Source organism: Triturus cristatus, chromosome 8 (genome assembly GCF_964204655.1).
Source record: "Triturus cristatus chromosome 8, aTriCri1.1, whole genome shotgun sequence".
Taxonomy (NCBI): Eukaryota; Metazoa; Chordata; class Amphibia; order Caudata; family Salamandridae; genus Triturus; species Triturus cristatus.
The window spans coordinates 759,121,833-759,139,416 of NC_140591.1; the positions used below are offsets into that span (position 1 = coordinate 759,121,833).

Genomic DNA, 17,584 nt, shown 5'->3' on the forward strand with positions numbered 1-17,584 from the left:
CTTTGACTGACTTCTGTACAACGTCTGCATTGGTGATTGTTGTTATTGCTGTTTGAAAATACTCATCCCTTTAACAGTGCTTTTTTCTTAGATAAGGAAGAACCCCCCCCCCCACACCACCCCCCTTCATTGTACCCTCAAACACACCTTTGCTTCCTCCTTACACCAGTCAGGCAAATAAACATCCCTTGATGCCTCCTCCATAAGAAACTAGCAAATACACCTGTCCTTGCTCCTACCGAGTGTCATGTCTGGGTTACAAAAAATATTGATTCAGAATAGTTTGTTCGAGGCATATGAGCTGCAGATTATACACTTTTGCATAGATCGCCATCTGGTGTTGGGCCCGGATGTTTGCAGTTTGTTTTTCTTCTTGGACAGTCTTTGGAAGTCACGAGTTCGGTGACTCCTCCTTCGGTCCGTACTGCGCATGGGCTTCGGCTCCATCCTCAGATTGTTTTTTTCCGCCATCGGGCTCGGATGTAATACTTCGTGCTTCGGCTTCGAACCTTTCCAGTTCGACCTTCGACGAAAAATCCTCATCCATCGAGATTTTTTAGACGGAATCGACTTCTTCATCTCTCTCTTCGGCACTTCCTCGATTCCAGGCAGCGGCCTTCGGGCCTACCTCGACTCCGGTCTCGGCCGATGGAAAGGACTCCCTTCAAGAAGTGCCCAAAATGTGGGTCTAAATTTCCCCACACCGACCTTCATCAGGTGTGCAACCTCTGCCTCTCTCCCGAACATGAGGCCCGAGACTGCCCCACCTGCAAGTCTTTTCGATCGAAAAAGACTATTCGGGATCGACGAGTTCGACGCACCATGGCGCACTCATCAACCTCTGCTCCACCTGACATCTTCTGAGAAGACACCAGAGCTTCGGGACAGCTGCACACCGAGCGGGAGGAAGATGTCGTCAGCGCTTCCGAGGCCGACGACTCCGACGTGGAGGAGATCACACCGGCGCAGAGGGTCGTGAGTACTCTACCCCCTCCCCCTCCCGCGCCCACACCGATCAGAGACTCCGGTTACCCCTTCGCCTCCGGGCCTAGGGAAAGCCAAGCATACTGCTTCCATCACCCCACCCTCGGGCCCGGTGAAATAGCATCACAAGTCTCCTGGCGGCTTGGGCTCGAGCCAGCCTCCTAGTGGAGCCGACAAACATTCTTCGGCGCCGAAGAAAACAAGTTCCGTTCCGAAGCCATCGGTGTAGAAACCTGGCCCCTCGGTGCCGACCAAACACAAATCCCTCGGCACCGACGCTTCCGTGTCGAAGCCTGCCTCGGCGCCGACCAAAAGATCGGACACCCCGAGAAAACACGGCGCGGATAAACCGACGAAGCCTTCGGTTCCGAAAACATCGGCACCGACGGAGGAATCGGTGCCGGAGGAGCTTTTCACACCGGATCCTCTTCAAAAGACTTTAACTAAGGATCCCAGGACTGGACATTTAACTTTGTCTTCCAAGAAAAGACTTTTGGACAAGCCAACTCCTCCTCCACCACCAAAACGGAAGGACTCTGCCACATCCCCGTTCAGAGTACCCTCCCCACCACCTCCAACTCCTCCTCCACCTGCTCCCCCTCCTCCACCCCCTCCATCTCCGCCCCCACCTTCTCCACCCTTGCCTCATCGGTCTCCAACCCCGTCTCCGGACCCTGATGACCACGGAGATCCATTCTATGATCCCACAGATGCCCCGCAGGACCCCACTCCTCCGGGAACACCTGACCCATGTCCCAGATGTGCCTCAGGATGATCTCTATCCATCGAGGCCGTCTCCACCAGAGGACTCCCTGGGGTTCCACCACCTCTTACAACGGGCGGCACATTACCATGGGGTGGAATTACACAGTGATCCAGTTGAGGAAGACCTCCTACTTGACACATTTGACATAGCAGATAAATCCACCGCTATATTACCCATGCTTAAAGGGGTGACCAAGCATGCCACAGAGGTTTTCAAAGACCCCGTTAGAGCTAAGGTCTTAAACCCCAGAATAGAAAAGAAGTACAAGGCAGCCCCCACGGATCCTGTCTATATTAAAGGACCTGCGCCCCTAGACTCACTAGTGGTTTCCACAGCTAGGAAGCGCTCCAACTCTGTCATCTGGTGAGGCTCCACCACCTGATAAGGAGTCCAAGCTTTTAGATGCGTCCGGCAAACGCACTGCCTCGCAAGCTGCCAATATGTGGCGCATCGCCAACACGCAGGCACTGCTAGCAAGGTACGATAGAGCGCACTATGATGAGCTGGAGGCTCTCATGCAGCATCTCCCGGAGAAATATAAGAATAAAGCTCATGAGCTAATACAAGAGGGAAAGATCATTACCAACACCTCTATTAAATGTGCACTTGACGCAGCAGACACGGCGTCCAGGGCTATAAACACCAGTGTCCTGCTTCGCCGTCACGCCTGGCTCAGAATTTCAGGCTTTAAACCAGAGGTCCAAGCATCTATCTTAAACCACCCTTTTGACCAACAACACTTATTTGGCCCAAAAGTAGACGAAGCCCTGGAAAAAATGAAGAAGGATACAGACACGGCGAAGTCTATGGGAGCCCTGCAAACACAAACCCCTAGACGCTCCTTTCGCCGTTCCTCCTTTCGAGGCTCTGGCAGAGGTTACTCTTCCGATAACGCCTCCACTTCCTACAAGTCCCCTCCTCAAAATACCTTCTCAAAGGGCTACCAAAGAGGTGGATATCGTGGAAACAATAATAAAGGCAGGGGCAAAACCAACACCGCCCGTTCTGCCACACCGCCCGCACAATGACTTTCCCCCGCTCCCCCCAGACCATTCCACTCCGGTCGGGGGCAGACTACAACACTTCCTTCAAACCTGGGAGGCCATAACAGACAAATGGGTAACCCAAATTATTCGGTCAGGGTACTGTCTCGAACTAACTTCTACCCCCCCAAATATTCCACCCAGACACTGTGCGATGTCACAAGAACATACCACACTTCTGAAACAAGAGGTACTCTCCCTCCTGCAAAAACATGCGATAGAGCAGGTACCCGTCGATCAGCAAAATCTAGGGGTCTACTCTGTACTTTCTCATACCGAAGAAAGACGAGACCCTACGGCCCATTCTAGACCTCCGGCCTCTAAATGCATACATCCATTCAGACCATTTTCATATGGTAACTCTTCAGCAAGTTCTCCCACTCCTCCGTCAGGGCGACTTTCTCACTACACTGGACCTGAAAGACGCATACTTTCATATCCCAATACACCCTGCTCACAGAAAGTACCTCCGATTTGTGGTAGACGGCCAACATTATCAGTTCAAGGTTCTCCCCTTCGGGGTCACAACCGCACCACGGGTGTTTACCAAATGCCTGGCAGTAGTGGTAGCACACCTCCGAAGACCAAACATTCACGTCTTCCCCTACCTGGACGACTGGCTCATAAAAGCCGCGTCCTACCACCAGTGTGTACAAAATACAAACACTACCATACAACTACTCCACCAGCTAGGCTTTACGGTGAATCACCAAAAGTCCCACTTGGTACCGTCTCACACAAAGCAATACCTCGGTGCCCCTATAGACACCTCAAAAGCTATAGCCTATCCCAACTCAGCCAGGATCGCAAGCATGCAAGCCCTGCGCCAAAAGTTCCTTCTTCAGCACTCTCTCCCACCAAGAGTGTTCATGAAACTAATAGGGATGATGGCGTCTTGCATTTTCATAGTGCCTCATGCAAGACTTTACATGTGTCTACTCCAAGAGTGCCTAGCACGCCAGTGGAACCAGGCCCAGGGTCAGCTGACGGATCTGGTGTTGGTGGATGGCCGCACTCATCGATCTCTACAGTGGTGGAACACCACAAACCTTTCCAAAGGGCGACCGTTCCTGGACCCGGTTCCTCAGGTGATTCTAACAACGGACGCATCGCTCTCCAGCTGGGGAGCGCGTCTATTACACCTCACAGTGCAAGGTCTATGGACGCCACAACAGAGGTTACTCCACATCAACCATCTGGAGCTATTGGCGATCTTTCTAGCCTTGAAATCGTTTCAGAAACAAATTTCAGCCAAAGAAGTCCTAATTCGCACAGACAATATGACTGCAATGTATTATATTCAAAAACAGGGGGGGACACACTCTCCCCAGCTCTCCCGCTTAGCACAGAGCATATGGAGATGGGCAATTCCACAAAAAATCTTTCTCCTGGCACAACACGTCCCAGGCATACAAAACACCATGGCAGATCTGCTCAGCAGACAAACGCAGCAAATGCATGAATGGGAACTGCATCCACAAGTTCTTCACCCATTCTTCCACAAGTGGGGGCATCCTCAGATAGACCTCTTCGCCACCCACGAAAACAAAAAATGCCCAAGCTTCGCCGCCAGATACCCACACCCATTGTCCAAAGGCAATGCGATATGGATGAACTGGTCAGGCAAATTTGCATACGCCTTTCCACCTCTCCCGCTAATTCCATTAGTGGTAAGGAAGCTACAACAGCACTCCCTCAGACTCATTCTGGTAGCTCCAACATGGGCCAGGCAGCCGTGGTACACCACACTACTACAGCTATCTGTGGTACCACATCAAAAACTGCACCTGTCCCCATGCCTCCTAACCCAGAACCATGGAGAAATCAGGCACCTGGACCCAGCTCAGCTCAACCTTGCGATCTGGCTCCTGAAATCTTAGAATTTGGATACCTTAATCTTCCCCCTGATTGCATGAACATTATCAAGGAAGCCAGACGTCCTACCAATCGAGCATGCTATGCTGCAAAGTGGAATAGATTTGTTGTTTACTGCCGTAACAATACAATCAACCCTTTAGATGCATCCATACAGCACATCATATGCAATCTGCTCCATCTTCAAAGGTGTAACCTGGCATATTCATCCATACGTCTACACCTAGCAGCAATTGCTGCTTACCTACAAAACAGACAGCATTTATCACTGTTCAGAGTGCCTGCTATTAAAGCCTTTATGGAAGGCCTTAAACGAGTAATTCCACCCAGGGCACCACCTTCCCCTGTATGGAATCTAAACGTAGTTCTTACAAGGCTAATGGGTCCGCCTTTCGAACCAATGCATAAATGTGAGCTACAGTTCCTCACTTGGAAAACAGCTTTCCTCGTAGCTATCACTTCCCTTAGAAGGGTTAGTGAGCTACAAGCGTTCACTATACCAGAACCCTTTTTACAGATACATCACAGCAAGGTGATACTTCGCACAAATCCAAAATTTCTGCCCAAGGTCATTTCCCCCTTCCATCTTAATCAATCGGTGGAATTACCGGTTTTTTACTTGCAACCTCAATCTGTTGCGGAAAGGGCTCTACATACACTTGATGTTAAAAGGGCTTTACTGTACTACATACAAAGAACGCAACCTTTCAGAAAGACTAAACAATTGTTTGTCTCCTTCTCTCCACTGCATAAAGGCAACCCCATCTCTAAATCAGGGATAGCTAGGTGGATTGTAAAGTGCATACAAATGTGCTATCACAAAGCAAAAAGAACATTATCTGTTCCACCTAAAGCCCACTCTACAAGAAAGATAGGGGCTTCTATGACTTTTCTAGGGAACATACCCTTAGATGACATCTGCAAAGCAGCCACATGGTCAACACCGCACACCTTCACAAAACATTACTGTGTAGACGTGCACTCCAAACAACAAGCTAGTGTGGGCCAGGCTGTACTAAAGACACTATTTCAAACCACTGCAACGGATACCGGTGGTCGCCGCTAGGGCTGGGTACTGCTATATAATCTATGCAAAAGTGTATAATCTGCAGCTCATATGCCTCGAACGGAATATGCTACTTACCAGTATGCATCTGTTCTTGGCATGTAGAGCTGCAGATCTATACACGCCCACCCGCCTCCCCGGCTACCTGTATCCGTTCCAGTCTATCTTATTTAGATACAACACACATGGGTTTCTTACTATTATCACTACGCTCCATCTTTTCCCTGCTGGCGTAAAACAATCTGAGGATGGAGCCGAAGCCCATGCGCAGTACGGACCGAAGGAGGAGTCACCGAACTCGTGACTTCCAAAGACTGTCCAAGAAGAAAAACAAACTGCAAACATCCGGGCCCAACACCAGATGGCGATCTATGCAAAAGTGTATAGATCTGCAGCTCTACATGCCAAGAACAGATGCATACTGGTAAGTAGCATATTCCTTTCAATACTTTTAGTAGCTTTTTGGTGTGTCTTCCTTTCACTTTTTTGCAACAATAAATCTTTCCATCACTGTACAACACTTAATACAAAATGAAATATTTTGTAAAAAGAATATATAGTAAGTATATTAAAGCCTTTCAGTAAAGGGTGAAACGAGTGGTCTTTTGAAGTTGATTACGGTCCTTTTTCTCCCCTTGGTTGATGTGTATGTAAACGTGTTTTAGGTTAGATATTGAGGGCTTGCATTTCTTCAACCGTTATAGTAGAGGATCTGAGTTTTTTAAATAGGTGAAATTCATATTTTCCCATGTTACGCCCCTCATCTTAGGTAGATAAAGCAAATCTAAGAAAATAGCGCCCTCTTCCTGATGCTGGCGATGCGTGGTTACATGGGCACCCATTCGTCATGATATATACACCAGTGTTATAGTCACATCGGTGCAGCTCTTTTTTTTTTTCACGATGCTGCACAGTATAAGCATTTAGCTGTTTCCATATGCTGAGCAGCATCAGCACAAATTATTGGCAAAATCAATAGGTCAACTAGCCAAGAACTAGACTTGCCGATGCTTGTTCTTTTTGAAGGTCTGACTTCTGGATTTGCCAATTTCTTTTTTCTGTCCCTAGCTACGCCATCTCTCATAATCTCAGTCCTTTATCTCACTGTAGCCACCCTATGCAAGTTTCTCACTGGTCGCATCCCTACTTTGCTTTCCTTGCCACTCCTACACCTATGTACCCTTACAAATTTATATAATGTGGTGACTATTCTGGTTAACTTGAATTTCCGTTATATTAGTTTCTTTTTGTTTGTGCACAATCTTTTTGTGGTTCAAGTTTCCTGCGCTATTCAAGTTTTTATCCTCATTTTTGGGATCTTAGTGCTGGGTTGTTAGTCCCATAAGAGAGTAGGGGGAGAAAAACTATCACAGACCACATTTCTATACTTGCTCCATGAACGTTCAGGATGATTAGAAATTTGATTGAGTTCTCAGTTCACTATATGTTTGTATTCTTTTTTTCTCATTAGACAAGACAGACCAAACTCGAGCAATGTCAAGAACATGCAGCTGAAAAAATGCTTAAGAAAGCATCCAAAGAGGTATACCAGCTGCGTGGGCAAAATCAGAAGGAGCCTGTTCAGGTGCAGACCTTTAGGTAAGTGGGCGTACACTCCATTGTAATCAAAGCTGGACACTGATTTGTTCTCATTAAACCACTTCTTAATGATATGACACTTGACTGTGAAACAGCAACCTCTACAAGGTGCAGCAGAAACAATACCTTTCCTGTTGCTGTCTATTTGCCAGGGTAACCTTACGTGGTCGTAGTGGAATGTCGCCCCCTGAATTGAGGTGCAAGCAGGAACTGAGGGTCCTAATGTAAACTGTCAATTACATAATGTTTTGTCAGGCAAACCAATGGCAAATTCTACAAATGCAGATGTCTTTCTCGCTGCTCTAGTGTTGTAGGGTTTTCGCTATAGATTTTGTAGTTTCTCTACGGTAAATCTGGGCTATGATTAAACATTTGAAAAATAACTATGGGAGATTATCTCTAAGGAAAGCCTATGATTGGATTATGCTACTTGCAGTTGTATGCTAGCCTTCTCCTTCCCTTGTCCTCCATTTTTTTACAGTTGAAGTCTCAGATGGCTGTAACCAACCTGCATTTATTGACCATGGAAAACATTTTTTACATGCAGCCTGAAACTGGGCGTCAAAGGAGGTTCCATACCAAAGACCGAGACAAGGTTGTTCTGGAGTTCTTTTCTTCCGGGTACAGGCTGCATAAACCTGCTACTCGTTTTTATAACCTAGTCAACTTTCCACTGAGATGGAACACTGCTTTCTAGTTCTGCCTCCAGTGACACCAAAGACTCTGGTGATGGACAAGTCCAATTTAGAAAATATTTAGCTTTGGCCAGAACTGAAGGATAATAATCCCAATTTGCCAAGCTTAGTACAGAGAGGACCACACAAGAAGTCAGGACACTGATGGTTGCTTCAAGTTTGAGGAGGTTGTGAAAGTACTGGATCTGATGAGCAAGACTGCAGCTCTTACAACTGCTCTGCAGAAAGATGGTCACTTTCATGACACAAGATTGCACGCCTCTGTCTGGAATTGTGTCTCAACCAGTGCTTAATTAGTAAAAAAGTAAGTCCCAGGGCCACTCAGAAGGACTCTGCAGCTTGCACCACCCCTGCCAGTACCAACACAGTTACTAACCATCACGCCTGCAAGACTGGCAATTCAAGACAATTCCAGACCACCCAAAGCGATAAGAATGGTCTGGGCATCCAGTGTTATTACATTTTAATGTATAGTAAATAATTAAACACTCTTTTGTTGTGCTCAACTCAAAATTAGACAAACAGCGCCAGGTGGTAGGCACACTGTCATAACTGCTTGTGTTGAGAATTAAGTGCCATGCCAAGCACCAGTAAGTTGACTCAAATTAAGCACTGATCTTCACTCTTATACACTATTGTCATTAACATCCACAAAGTCTTTCTTCGTCCTACCTAGACCTTTAGGTTGTTGAGCTGAAATCCTATGTATTTGATGCCATAAACTATGTCTAACAAATGAATCCCTTTGGGAAACCTAAATCACACACCAAATTCTCACTTTTCACTCAGACACCAGGAGCTTGTCACAATAGACAACCAATCAAATATGTAAATGTTTATTCATTAATTCAATATAATAAGTAACAAGTTAATAAGTGAGGAAATCGTTTTTAAAGAAATATTTTTACTTTGTTATGGAATCGAAACATACTTCATAATAGGATCATATCCCTAATTCTGATTTAGGATGGACTGTTAATGTATGTTGATTCCTATCATTGATGTGCACTTTGTTTTTAATATGTACTTTGTTGTGTATTTTATTGTGCAATAACCCTGAATGCATTGGTGTGGTTTCCTCACTTATTAACTTGTTACTTATTACTGTTTGACAAAGCCATGACTCCATCATGTCCCTTTCTGCCATGATCTACCAGCTTTTTAATGCTACCATTCAGAGAACAGCGTAAACTTGATGTCACAGTCCGCAGTGAATACCGTTGAGCAGAATCCCACACTAAGATACTCAGTTTCTTGCATTGCCACTGAGACGGTGAACTTTAACTGCATTTCACAAGTGCATTAAGATATGGTGGGAAGGCAGAGGATTATCACCTGGGTAAAGCTGTTCATTGAAGGCCAGTGGAGTCATGTTGCCATGCTTAAAGCATGATAATCTCCTTTACTTTGCTAGATCCCACACATTATCACGTTTATTGCATTGAGCATGCAGGTGTGCAGCATAGTTCTGATCTAATGGTGACTAGGCGGAGCACAAGAACAGTTTTTCTATTTAAGATCCCACAGGTCCATGCCTTTGTGGAAGGGTTAAAGAAAACGATGCCCCTCAGTTTGGGACCTCAGCGTAATATTATCCAGAATGATGGTAACACCTTTGTACAAATTCTAAAATGTCATTTAAAGCTTCTATTGTGCAAGGTGCCATTCACTGTGGCAGTCAGCAGCAGCGTGGAATAGCAGTGCCCTGTCAGAATAGCAATCATATATAATCTTTTATTTAAGGGAGGTCTAATAATTCTACACTCCTTATACATACTGAAAGTCCTCTGCAAATCTGTATCTAAATTAAATGATCTGGTGGTGTTTTTTCTATAACTAGAAACCCCAGCATAACATAGCATGCCCAGCCTTGATGACAGAAGTGCTCTGTTATTATATCAATATAAAGGGGAACTTCAGGGGTCTTTTGGGCAACTGTTAACATATATCTTGCATAACCTTTGAACACAATTGGAGAGTTGATCATCTTTCGCCATGTTATTCGACAAACAATAAAAAATCAAAATATTGGGACATTTTGTAGTTCTACTCGATTTGTCAGAAGGTTTCATTACAAACTTGTTGCAGAATCAACCCTGGAAGTAGATAAGATGCTGGGGGAGTAGATCCACAGTAATAAAATCTGCTTTATCTGGTTACCCAGAGATCTCAAATCTGCTTTACCAACGAGCTGTATAATGCTACGGGTGCACTGTCTGTTTTCTTGGGGTGCACCTTTGCCGGATGTTAACAGGGACAATGTGCCCTATTACTGATACGGTGCTGTCCCCAGGGACAGCCAAGAACTTGTGCTGCCCTATGGACAGCACATTAGTGAAAGGCGGACAGACTGTTTGAAGCAGCTCGTCCATCTTTCTGAATGCAGGTGGCACCTGCCCCGAACTGTAAACGGAGGCAGAGATCCTTCTGCAGGGGTCCGTGGACACCACCTTCCCCTCCAGGGGGCCGCCTTCCGGGGGTGCACTGACTGTGCACCAACTCCTCTGGCACACAGTCAGTGTGCCTCCTGACAGACTCTTTACCTCTGCGCCCGTAGTACAGCATGGGCACTTACGTAAAGTGTTTCCCTCATTTGCATAGAGTCACCCCCTATGCAAAGGAGGGAAGCACATCCTTAGGAAAGCGTTAACACTATCTGCATTGCAGAAGGGTCCATACAAGTGTTTCCATCCCCGTTTTTTAATACCAAAGTTCTCCTGGCGCAGAAAGTGGGTGCACATGCCAATTGTGCCCCGGGGCACTTCTCATAATACAGTCCCTGGGTTAGGTCCTGGGAAATCAGCTTTTCTTGACCAGATATTTAGTATTGTTCTGTTTTTTGCTTTAAATAGCCATAAAAGCACAGACAAAGTAAAAAGAAAAGCATACTTCCAAATACAGGGCTAAAAGTGGTAAATTAATGTTTTTTTATACAGCAAAAGCAGAAAAATAATACATTCAGAGTACAATCCATGAGAATCAGGGAGTATTAACCTCTTCGCTGCGGCGCAAGTTCCACCGCAGCGCTGCCGCAGTGCTGGACATTCCATTCGTGGGCGTGGTCACGACGTCTTCCGGCCGTCGTCCGCACACACCCATCGTGACTCATGACGGCCGGGAGACGTCATGAGCATGGAAGAGGTTAAAAAAATAGCTGTATGACAGATAAGCACAAGGCCAAAGAACTCTGGAGTGCCCAAGCTAGTAAAAACCGATTTTACATATGTGAACCAGAGAATATCCAAGACATTATCCAATGCAAGATAATCTGATAGAATTTCCCTGGTGAATCCTTAGTCATAGTAACAAAGGGCTACAAATGTGTTGTCTATCATAAAATCCAGCCCTGTTTCAGAGTGACTCATAAAAGACTGAGTAGATTTTGGCACTGCCAGTAGTCTACATAGAAACTCATTTTCAACCCTTTTATAGCCACTCTGCTGCTTTATTGCCCCAATCCCCTGCCCCATAGCTCACTATAGCCACCACTTGCTTTTGTCAATTTTAATAACCACCTTCACTGGTTTATGGCCCAATGTTCTTGTAAGTTAAAAATAGATTCTATGGATCTCTGTAATTGAAAAGCCCTAGTTCTAAGTAGAGATTCCCAGTTCATAAGAGAGGCCAGGGCGATGCCCAAGTATGTGAACTTTTGTACTTTGGCTATCTCCATCCCACCCAGTTGGAAGTTTCTTGTTTTTGTAGGCTCTGGTTCATGAAATTAGAACCGCATCATCCGCATATAGCAAGACTGGGACTAAATTGTTCCCCAGTTGTGACACATCTTTACCAGCTTGACAGAGATGCTTATCTAACCCATTTATATACAACAGAAAAAGCAATGGGGCCAGCACACACCCCTAAGGAGCTTTGAATGTCGACCTTATTCTTGGGGAGTGTTCGCTGTTTATTTCATATCTTGGTCTTGCTGTGGTATCCTGAGTCATTCGGCAGAGCAAGTCAGTAATGGCTAGATAAAACCCTTCCTTCTCCAAAATGGCACAGAGTTTGGATTGATTAACTAAGTCAAAGTCACAGGAGAGGTCCATAAAAACTAAATTACCAGATCCTTTCCTGGCCTTCATATACTTCGCTAGGATTAGGTGCTCTACTGTGCGGTGGAAGTCGTAATGTAGCCTGGTTAAAATCTGTTTCTCCTCCACTAAAGTTTCCAATTTGGAAAATAAGATTCTTTACAAAGATCGTAATCAAGCGACCTAAAAGAGAGAGAGACCAGTAACGGCTTGGGAGATTCCTGTTCCCTTTTTGAAAAATCTGATCCATCACTGCCTCCTTCCATCTGCTCACTTAATACCTACCCTATTATAGCAGCTCTTAAGATATTGGTGAGCACAGGGGCCCAAAGAGGACTGTTTTCCTTACATATGTCCATAGGAATTCCATCTGGGCCTAGGGCTTCTGCTGAAGGGATTGCCTTGATTGCGTGAATGACGTTACGCATATGGACCTACTCAGTGATAATAGGGTCCTCAGGATTGCAAGATGATTCCACATTAATGAGGGACTTGAGTTTATATTTGACAGGATCAAAGAACTGGAAGAATGATCGACCCATGTCTGAACTGGAATGAGAGATTCAATTGCAGGTTTTTGATAGCCGGACAAAATAGAATGATCAACAACTCTCTGAAAAGCTGCAGTTTCCTTTAAGTTCCTAGCCTTCCCTAAATCCTCCCTGACTTTAGCTCTAATTTAGGCTTTCCTTTTATTCAAGATTTCCTTATAAGCCCTCCTAGCATTTCATTTAGTGTATGTCATCCTTTTCTTTAGAGTGCTAATTTTAATTGTTTGAGTGAAGCTGTATAAGCATGATTAAACCAGTCCTGTGTGCATTTATATTTTGCTGGTTTATTTATGAGCAGCCTAGGGGAAATTGCAGGACAACCCGAATTAAAGGCCTCTGATATTCTGCGGGGCCTCGTCATGGGTAGTCATTCCCCTAAAGTCAGGCTGATGGTCCCTAATAAAGTCTTCCAGGAAATGTTCCTTGTCTACATTCTCCCATTTGATTCTAATTCCTTTATTTGCTGTATATACTGTTCCCTGGCCCACTACTCCACTAGGATTATCCTTTAAATTCACACCCAAGGAAGCAAAGAGGGTATTATGATCACTGATGCAGCTAGATACAAAATGATCATCTCGTAGTAAGGGCACCAGGTCAAGAGATTTAAAAAAAAGTAATCAATATCGGTAGTGTTTCCATTTCCTTCAAAATGAGAGCACAGGAAGTCTCTAAAAATATATATTCCCTTGAAAAATCCACATTTCTGGAGGTTATAATCTCATTTAAACCCTCCCCATATGGGACATGCTTAAAATGAGTCCAGTTCCTCTCTAGATTAGTTAAACCACAAGACGCGATAATACCTGTGGTACACACATAGATTAAAATCCCCAACCCATAAAAATAGGACTTGTGTTCTTTGTATTTGTTATGATTATTTACTATATATTCTTCTAAATTATCAATAACCCTAATAGAATAGTCATCAAAAAGGTTATAATAATAATTGATCATCAAAATATCAAAGAAATAGGGAATCTTTAAAAGCGTAATTTGATAGAATGGAGTGGTACACAATTCCTTCACAATAAGCTTTGTTAATTAAACTGACGCTGATGTCACTAGACCCTCTTTTGCTCTACCAGCAAGTGGCAGGATAGCCGGACTGTGCATATAGAATTAGCAATTTATTTTAAAGGCATCATGAATCCAAGTTTCCTGTACACATATTGCTTTTTAATCCCCAGTAATAGCTGCTAAACAGTCCGGGTTACTGAGTTTTGTTCGAATACCTGCAAGATTCCACAAGAGCACCTTGACTCATTCATTGGCTGTTGAAGAGTTACAGACAGGCCCTCTTGTGGGTAACCGTAATGTGGTTTGATGTATAGTGGTCTCCCTCATGGTGCATTGTTCCTCACAAGAATTAGGTACAGTATTTAGGGCAAGTCAGTCCTCTCTATCGAGGGTTGATAAACTCTCAAAAGTGTTCCTTGTTTCAAGATTTATGAGCCCTGGGAGATTTAGCGTTTGTTGCTGTGGATGTATATTGTCTGTAGAAGAAATAGCCTAAAGGCAGAGCTTTAAAGGAACCATGGACAAAGTTCAATCTGTGCAGAGATTGTTAAAGGGATCTCTCTATATTGGGATTTTTAAAACTAACAATTGCACAATCTCCTAGAGATTCCTTCCTATGTATACCTAGCCAGGAAATTCTAACAGAAAGTACTTCCTGTGATAAATCATAAGCCCACCCTGCATTGGATTTGAGGCAGTAAACAACTTTGTGTTTAAAGCAATTAAGTCCTCATTCTTTGATGCATGTAGAATCAGAATTAACGTTTATGGTGTACATTCTGGAGGTAGGTGTAGTAAGTCATATGTAGCAAGCATCAGTGCCCCAGTAGCTTTAATTGATTTGGGTCTGTCATTATCGAGTAAATTGTCTGTAGCCGGAGTCATATCAGTTGCATCTTTAGTGAATTGATTGGCTGTAAATTTTGCTTGTTGTGGCGCTATGGAAGATGTTACAGAGGGAACAGAAGAAGCTGAATAGACAAAGAAGATTTGACTAGACGAAAAATTCTGAGAATTACTAAACTGTTGGGCTGGACATTGGAGGCCATCTACTTTAGTATCTGTTACTTTAACTTTCTGCAAAATAGCATTACAGAACTCATTTTGCTCATCTTCCACCTCAACAAAACGTTTACAGCAGTAGTCTGCTATACGTGATTCCGGGTCAGCCAATTCCTATGGCCTGGTTCCCCAGAGATGCATACTTTTTTGCAAGTGCGCTTGGATGCCGCTGTTTTGTTAACAGGCTAAATTGAACTCCCCCTTCTCCTCTTATAATGTACAGTGATTCAGTTTTTTCTTTTCAGGCTTGAGTGAGGTTGAAGTTAAATCAATCAGGGATTTGTGAAGCGCACTACACACCCATAAGGGTCTCAAGGCGCGGGGGGGTTTGAACAGCTTTCTCATCCGTAGAGCCACGTTTTGAAGCTCTTCCTGATTCTTGTAGTGTGAGGGTTCGTCTGATGCTAAGGGGGAGCTCGTTCCAGGTCTGCGATGTAGGAGAAGGCTACCCCACCCCCCCATTCTGGCACTGCAGATGCGTGGGATTTCGGTCAGGGCAAGATCTGTGGACCAGAGGCTTCTTTTGGGTGCGTAGTAGGAGATTCTTTTGTTGAGGTATTGGGGTTGGATGTTGTTTAGGGATTTGTGGATGAGGAGCTTGAAGGTCACTCTTTTCAACAGGGAGCCAGTGGAGTTCTTGTAGCTGCTGGCTGATGTGGTGTTGTCGTGGGCTGCCGTGAACAAGTTGAAGTTGTAAAGCCCCCTGATAGATGATCTGCCCTTGGATCCGGCCATACACAAGGGTTCCCTCTAAGGTTTGCTCAGCTGCAGTCCGCATTGTCGGGTATTTCTGGGTACCCCCCCTTTGAGTCCACAATATTGTGGATTTTGAAAGTTGGGGATAATGATTGCCTCCTGGTGGTATCGATCTGACCTTCTACTAGGCTTATTCCAGAATTGTTTGCCCCAATAACAGTTGTCAGATAATTAGTAATAGACCCTAGACTGTTATCGATAATACCCTTCCACTCCGATGGGGGATTTCCTTTTCACTTTCCCATCTCATTTAGCGAGCAGAATATATAGAAGAACCTCTGCGCTAAAAATAAGCCAGTTACATCGGCCAATCCAGAAATAAGGACTGTGCCTTCAATTTCCAGCAATCAGGTAGCCCTTAGTCCACAAGCTGAAAGGGGGGGGCCAGCTCAGCCTATTTCAGACGCCGACAGGCACAGACGTCCTGGGTGCGTCCCACGCACAGGGTTTCCCCCTGCGCTTAAGGGCACTGTTGGAGCCCCCCAACTCTCTGGGCTCTATTGAGGGATGGGGGAGATGGAGTCCCCCTCAGGCAGCAAGCGTCAGCGGTGCACATGCTTCCCCCGGCGCTTAGAGTGCTTCGTCACTGTTAGAGCCACTCTTCCTGGGCTTTACTGAGGAATGCTGGGGTATGGAGTCCCCCTCAGGCTGCAGCCATGCAAGGTGTCCCCTTTACTTTTATAGACCTATGTTTTCTTTCGGGGAGTCATTGGCCTGGACACAAAGGATTCCTGCTCAAAGGACTGATGACTGCCATACATTTCATATAGGATTTCTTAACCTGCAAGGAAGGGCTGAAGTAATGTTTTTGTACTTGAACAGTGTTCAAAAATTAATAAGGCTCCTCTAAGTCTGATATATGTTGGATCATTATATTGTAAATCAAAAATTCACTAAATGTACATTTGTATAACATTTTGTAAGATATAATTGAATGTTTTGAGGAAACATATGCAAGAAAAATCTAGGGAAGAATGTGCTTACCACTGGTCAGCATCCTGGTTTACTACTGACCACTTTCAGCCACCTCTTGCCCAAAAACATTTGTGAAAGCAATCAGAGTGCATTCTCTGTATTTACTGAGTCCTGTTTAGATTATGCTTAGTCCTTTTTCTCTTTTCTCTCACCAGGGAGAAGATGGCATTTTTCACAAGACCAAGAATCAACATACCTCCTCTGCCAGCTGATGATGTGTGACGTGTTATGTTACAAACATGAAGTATTTATCCGCCTGTTGTATTTTCATGAAGTTATTAGAATAGTTAAGGTCAACTTTTAAAAGACAAATGGTTTGCGCAAACGCAATTAATATACATTTTTTGTAAAAAAATAAACAAAAACTTATGCATATATATATATAAATATAAATATATATTTTATTATACTAGTGACTGCAACGAGGCTTGGTTTTTCCTTGTTGTGACATTGACATCTTTGAAAACATCTTATTTTATAAAAGATCGACTATCTTGTTCAAGAGTGTGTACAGTTTTTATGCTGTTTTATGTGACTAAATAAAGGCTGGAAGGCAGAAACAAAGTGAGTTCAGGCAAATTCACTGTATTGTAACTTATTTATAGGTCTTTTTTTCCTTGAAGGAAAATACGGACGTAAAGATGAAATTATGCTCTTCAGTATTTTGTCATGCAGTTGAATGGAACCGTCGGGCTGGTTTTGTTTCTGATACCTGATCTGAAAATACTATGTACTTACTGTCACTTTTATCAGCTTTAACTTCTTAATCTTTATATGTGCCTTTAATATGTACGTTATATCTTTATCACTGTTTCTGTACTATCCAGATATTATCATGAACAATGCATTTAACGTGGATTAAAACATTTAATATCGCAGAATTGGGTCTTTTGTTCTTAAATAATCTATTATTGATTTCCTGGTACATATCCGGTGGAAAATGTAATGCCTGCTTCACAGTTCCATATTTCTATCGCGGTAAGTATCCACTGCATAGTACCTAGTGATGGAAACCAGCTGAATCAGTATATATTGTACATATACTCTGACCAATTATGTTTACTTTTTTGCTTGTTTGCTAAATACTGGAGCAAGTTCCAAAGGCAGTTGTGATTTTCAAAAGCAGTTACTCTTTCTACAGATTTTAAAATTTCCATT

General features: G+C 44.1%; 1 protein-coding gene across 3 annotated transcripts in view; it reads left to right on the forward strand.

Annotated features, from left to right (window-relative positions):
- WWC3 (WWC family member 3) overlaps positions 1-17,307 on the forward strand; it is a 457,878-nt gene extending 440,571 nt beyond the window's left edge. For all 3 annotated transcript variants that reach the window (XM_085622192.1, XM_085622194.1, XM_085622193.1), the window contains 2 exons: positions 7,206-7,333; positions 16,582-17,307. In XM_085622192.1, the coding sequence (XP_085478318.1) occupies positions 7,206-7,333; positions 16,582-16,648 (195 nt within the window). In that variant the 3' untranslated portion in view covers positions 16,649-17,307. The remainder of the gene's footprint in view (positions 1-7,205; positions 7,334-16,581) is intronic.
- Positions 17,308-17,584: the final 277 nt, after the last annotated feature.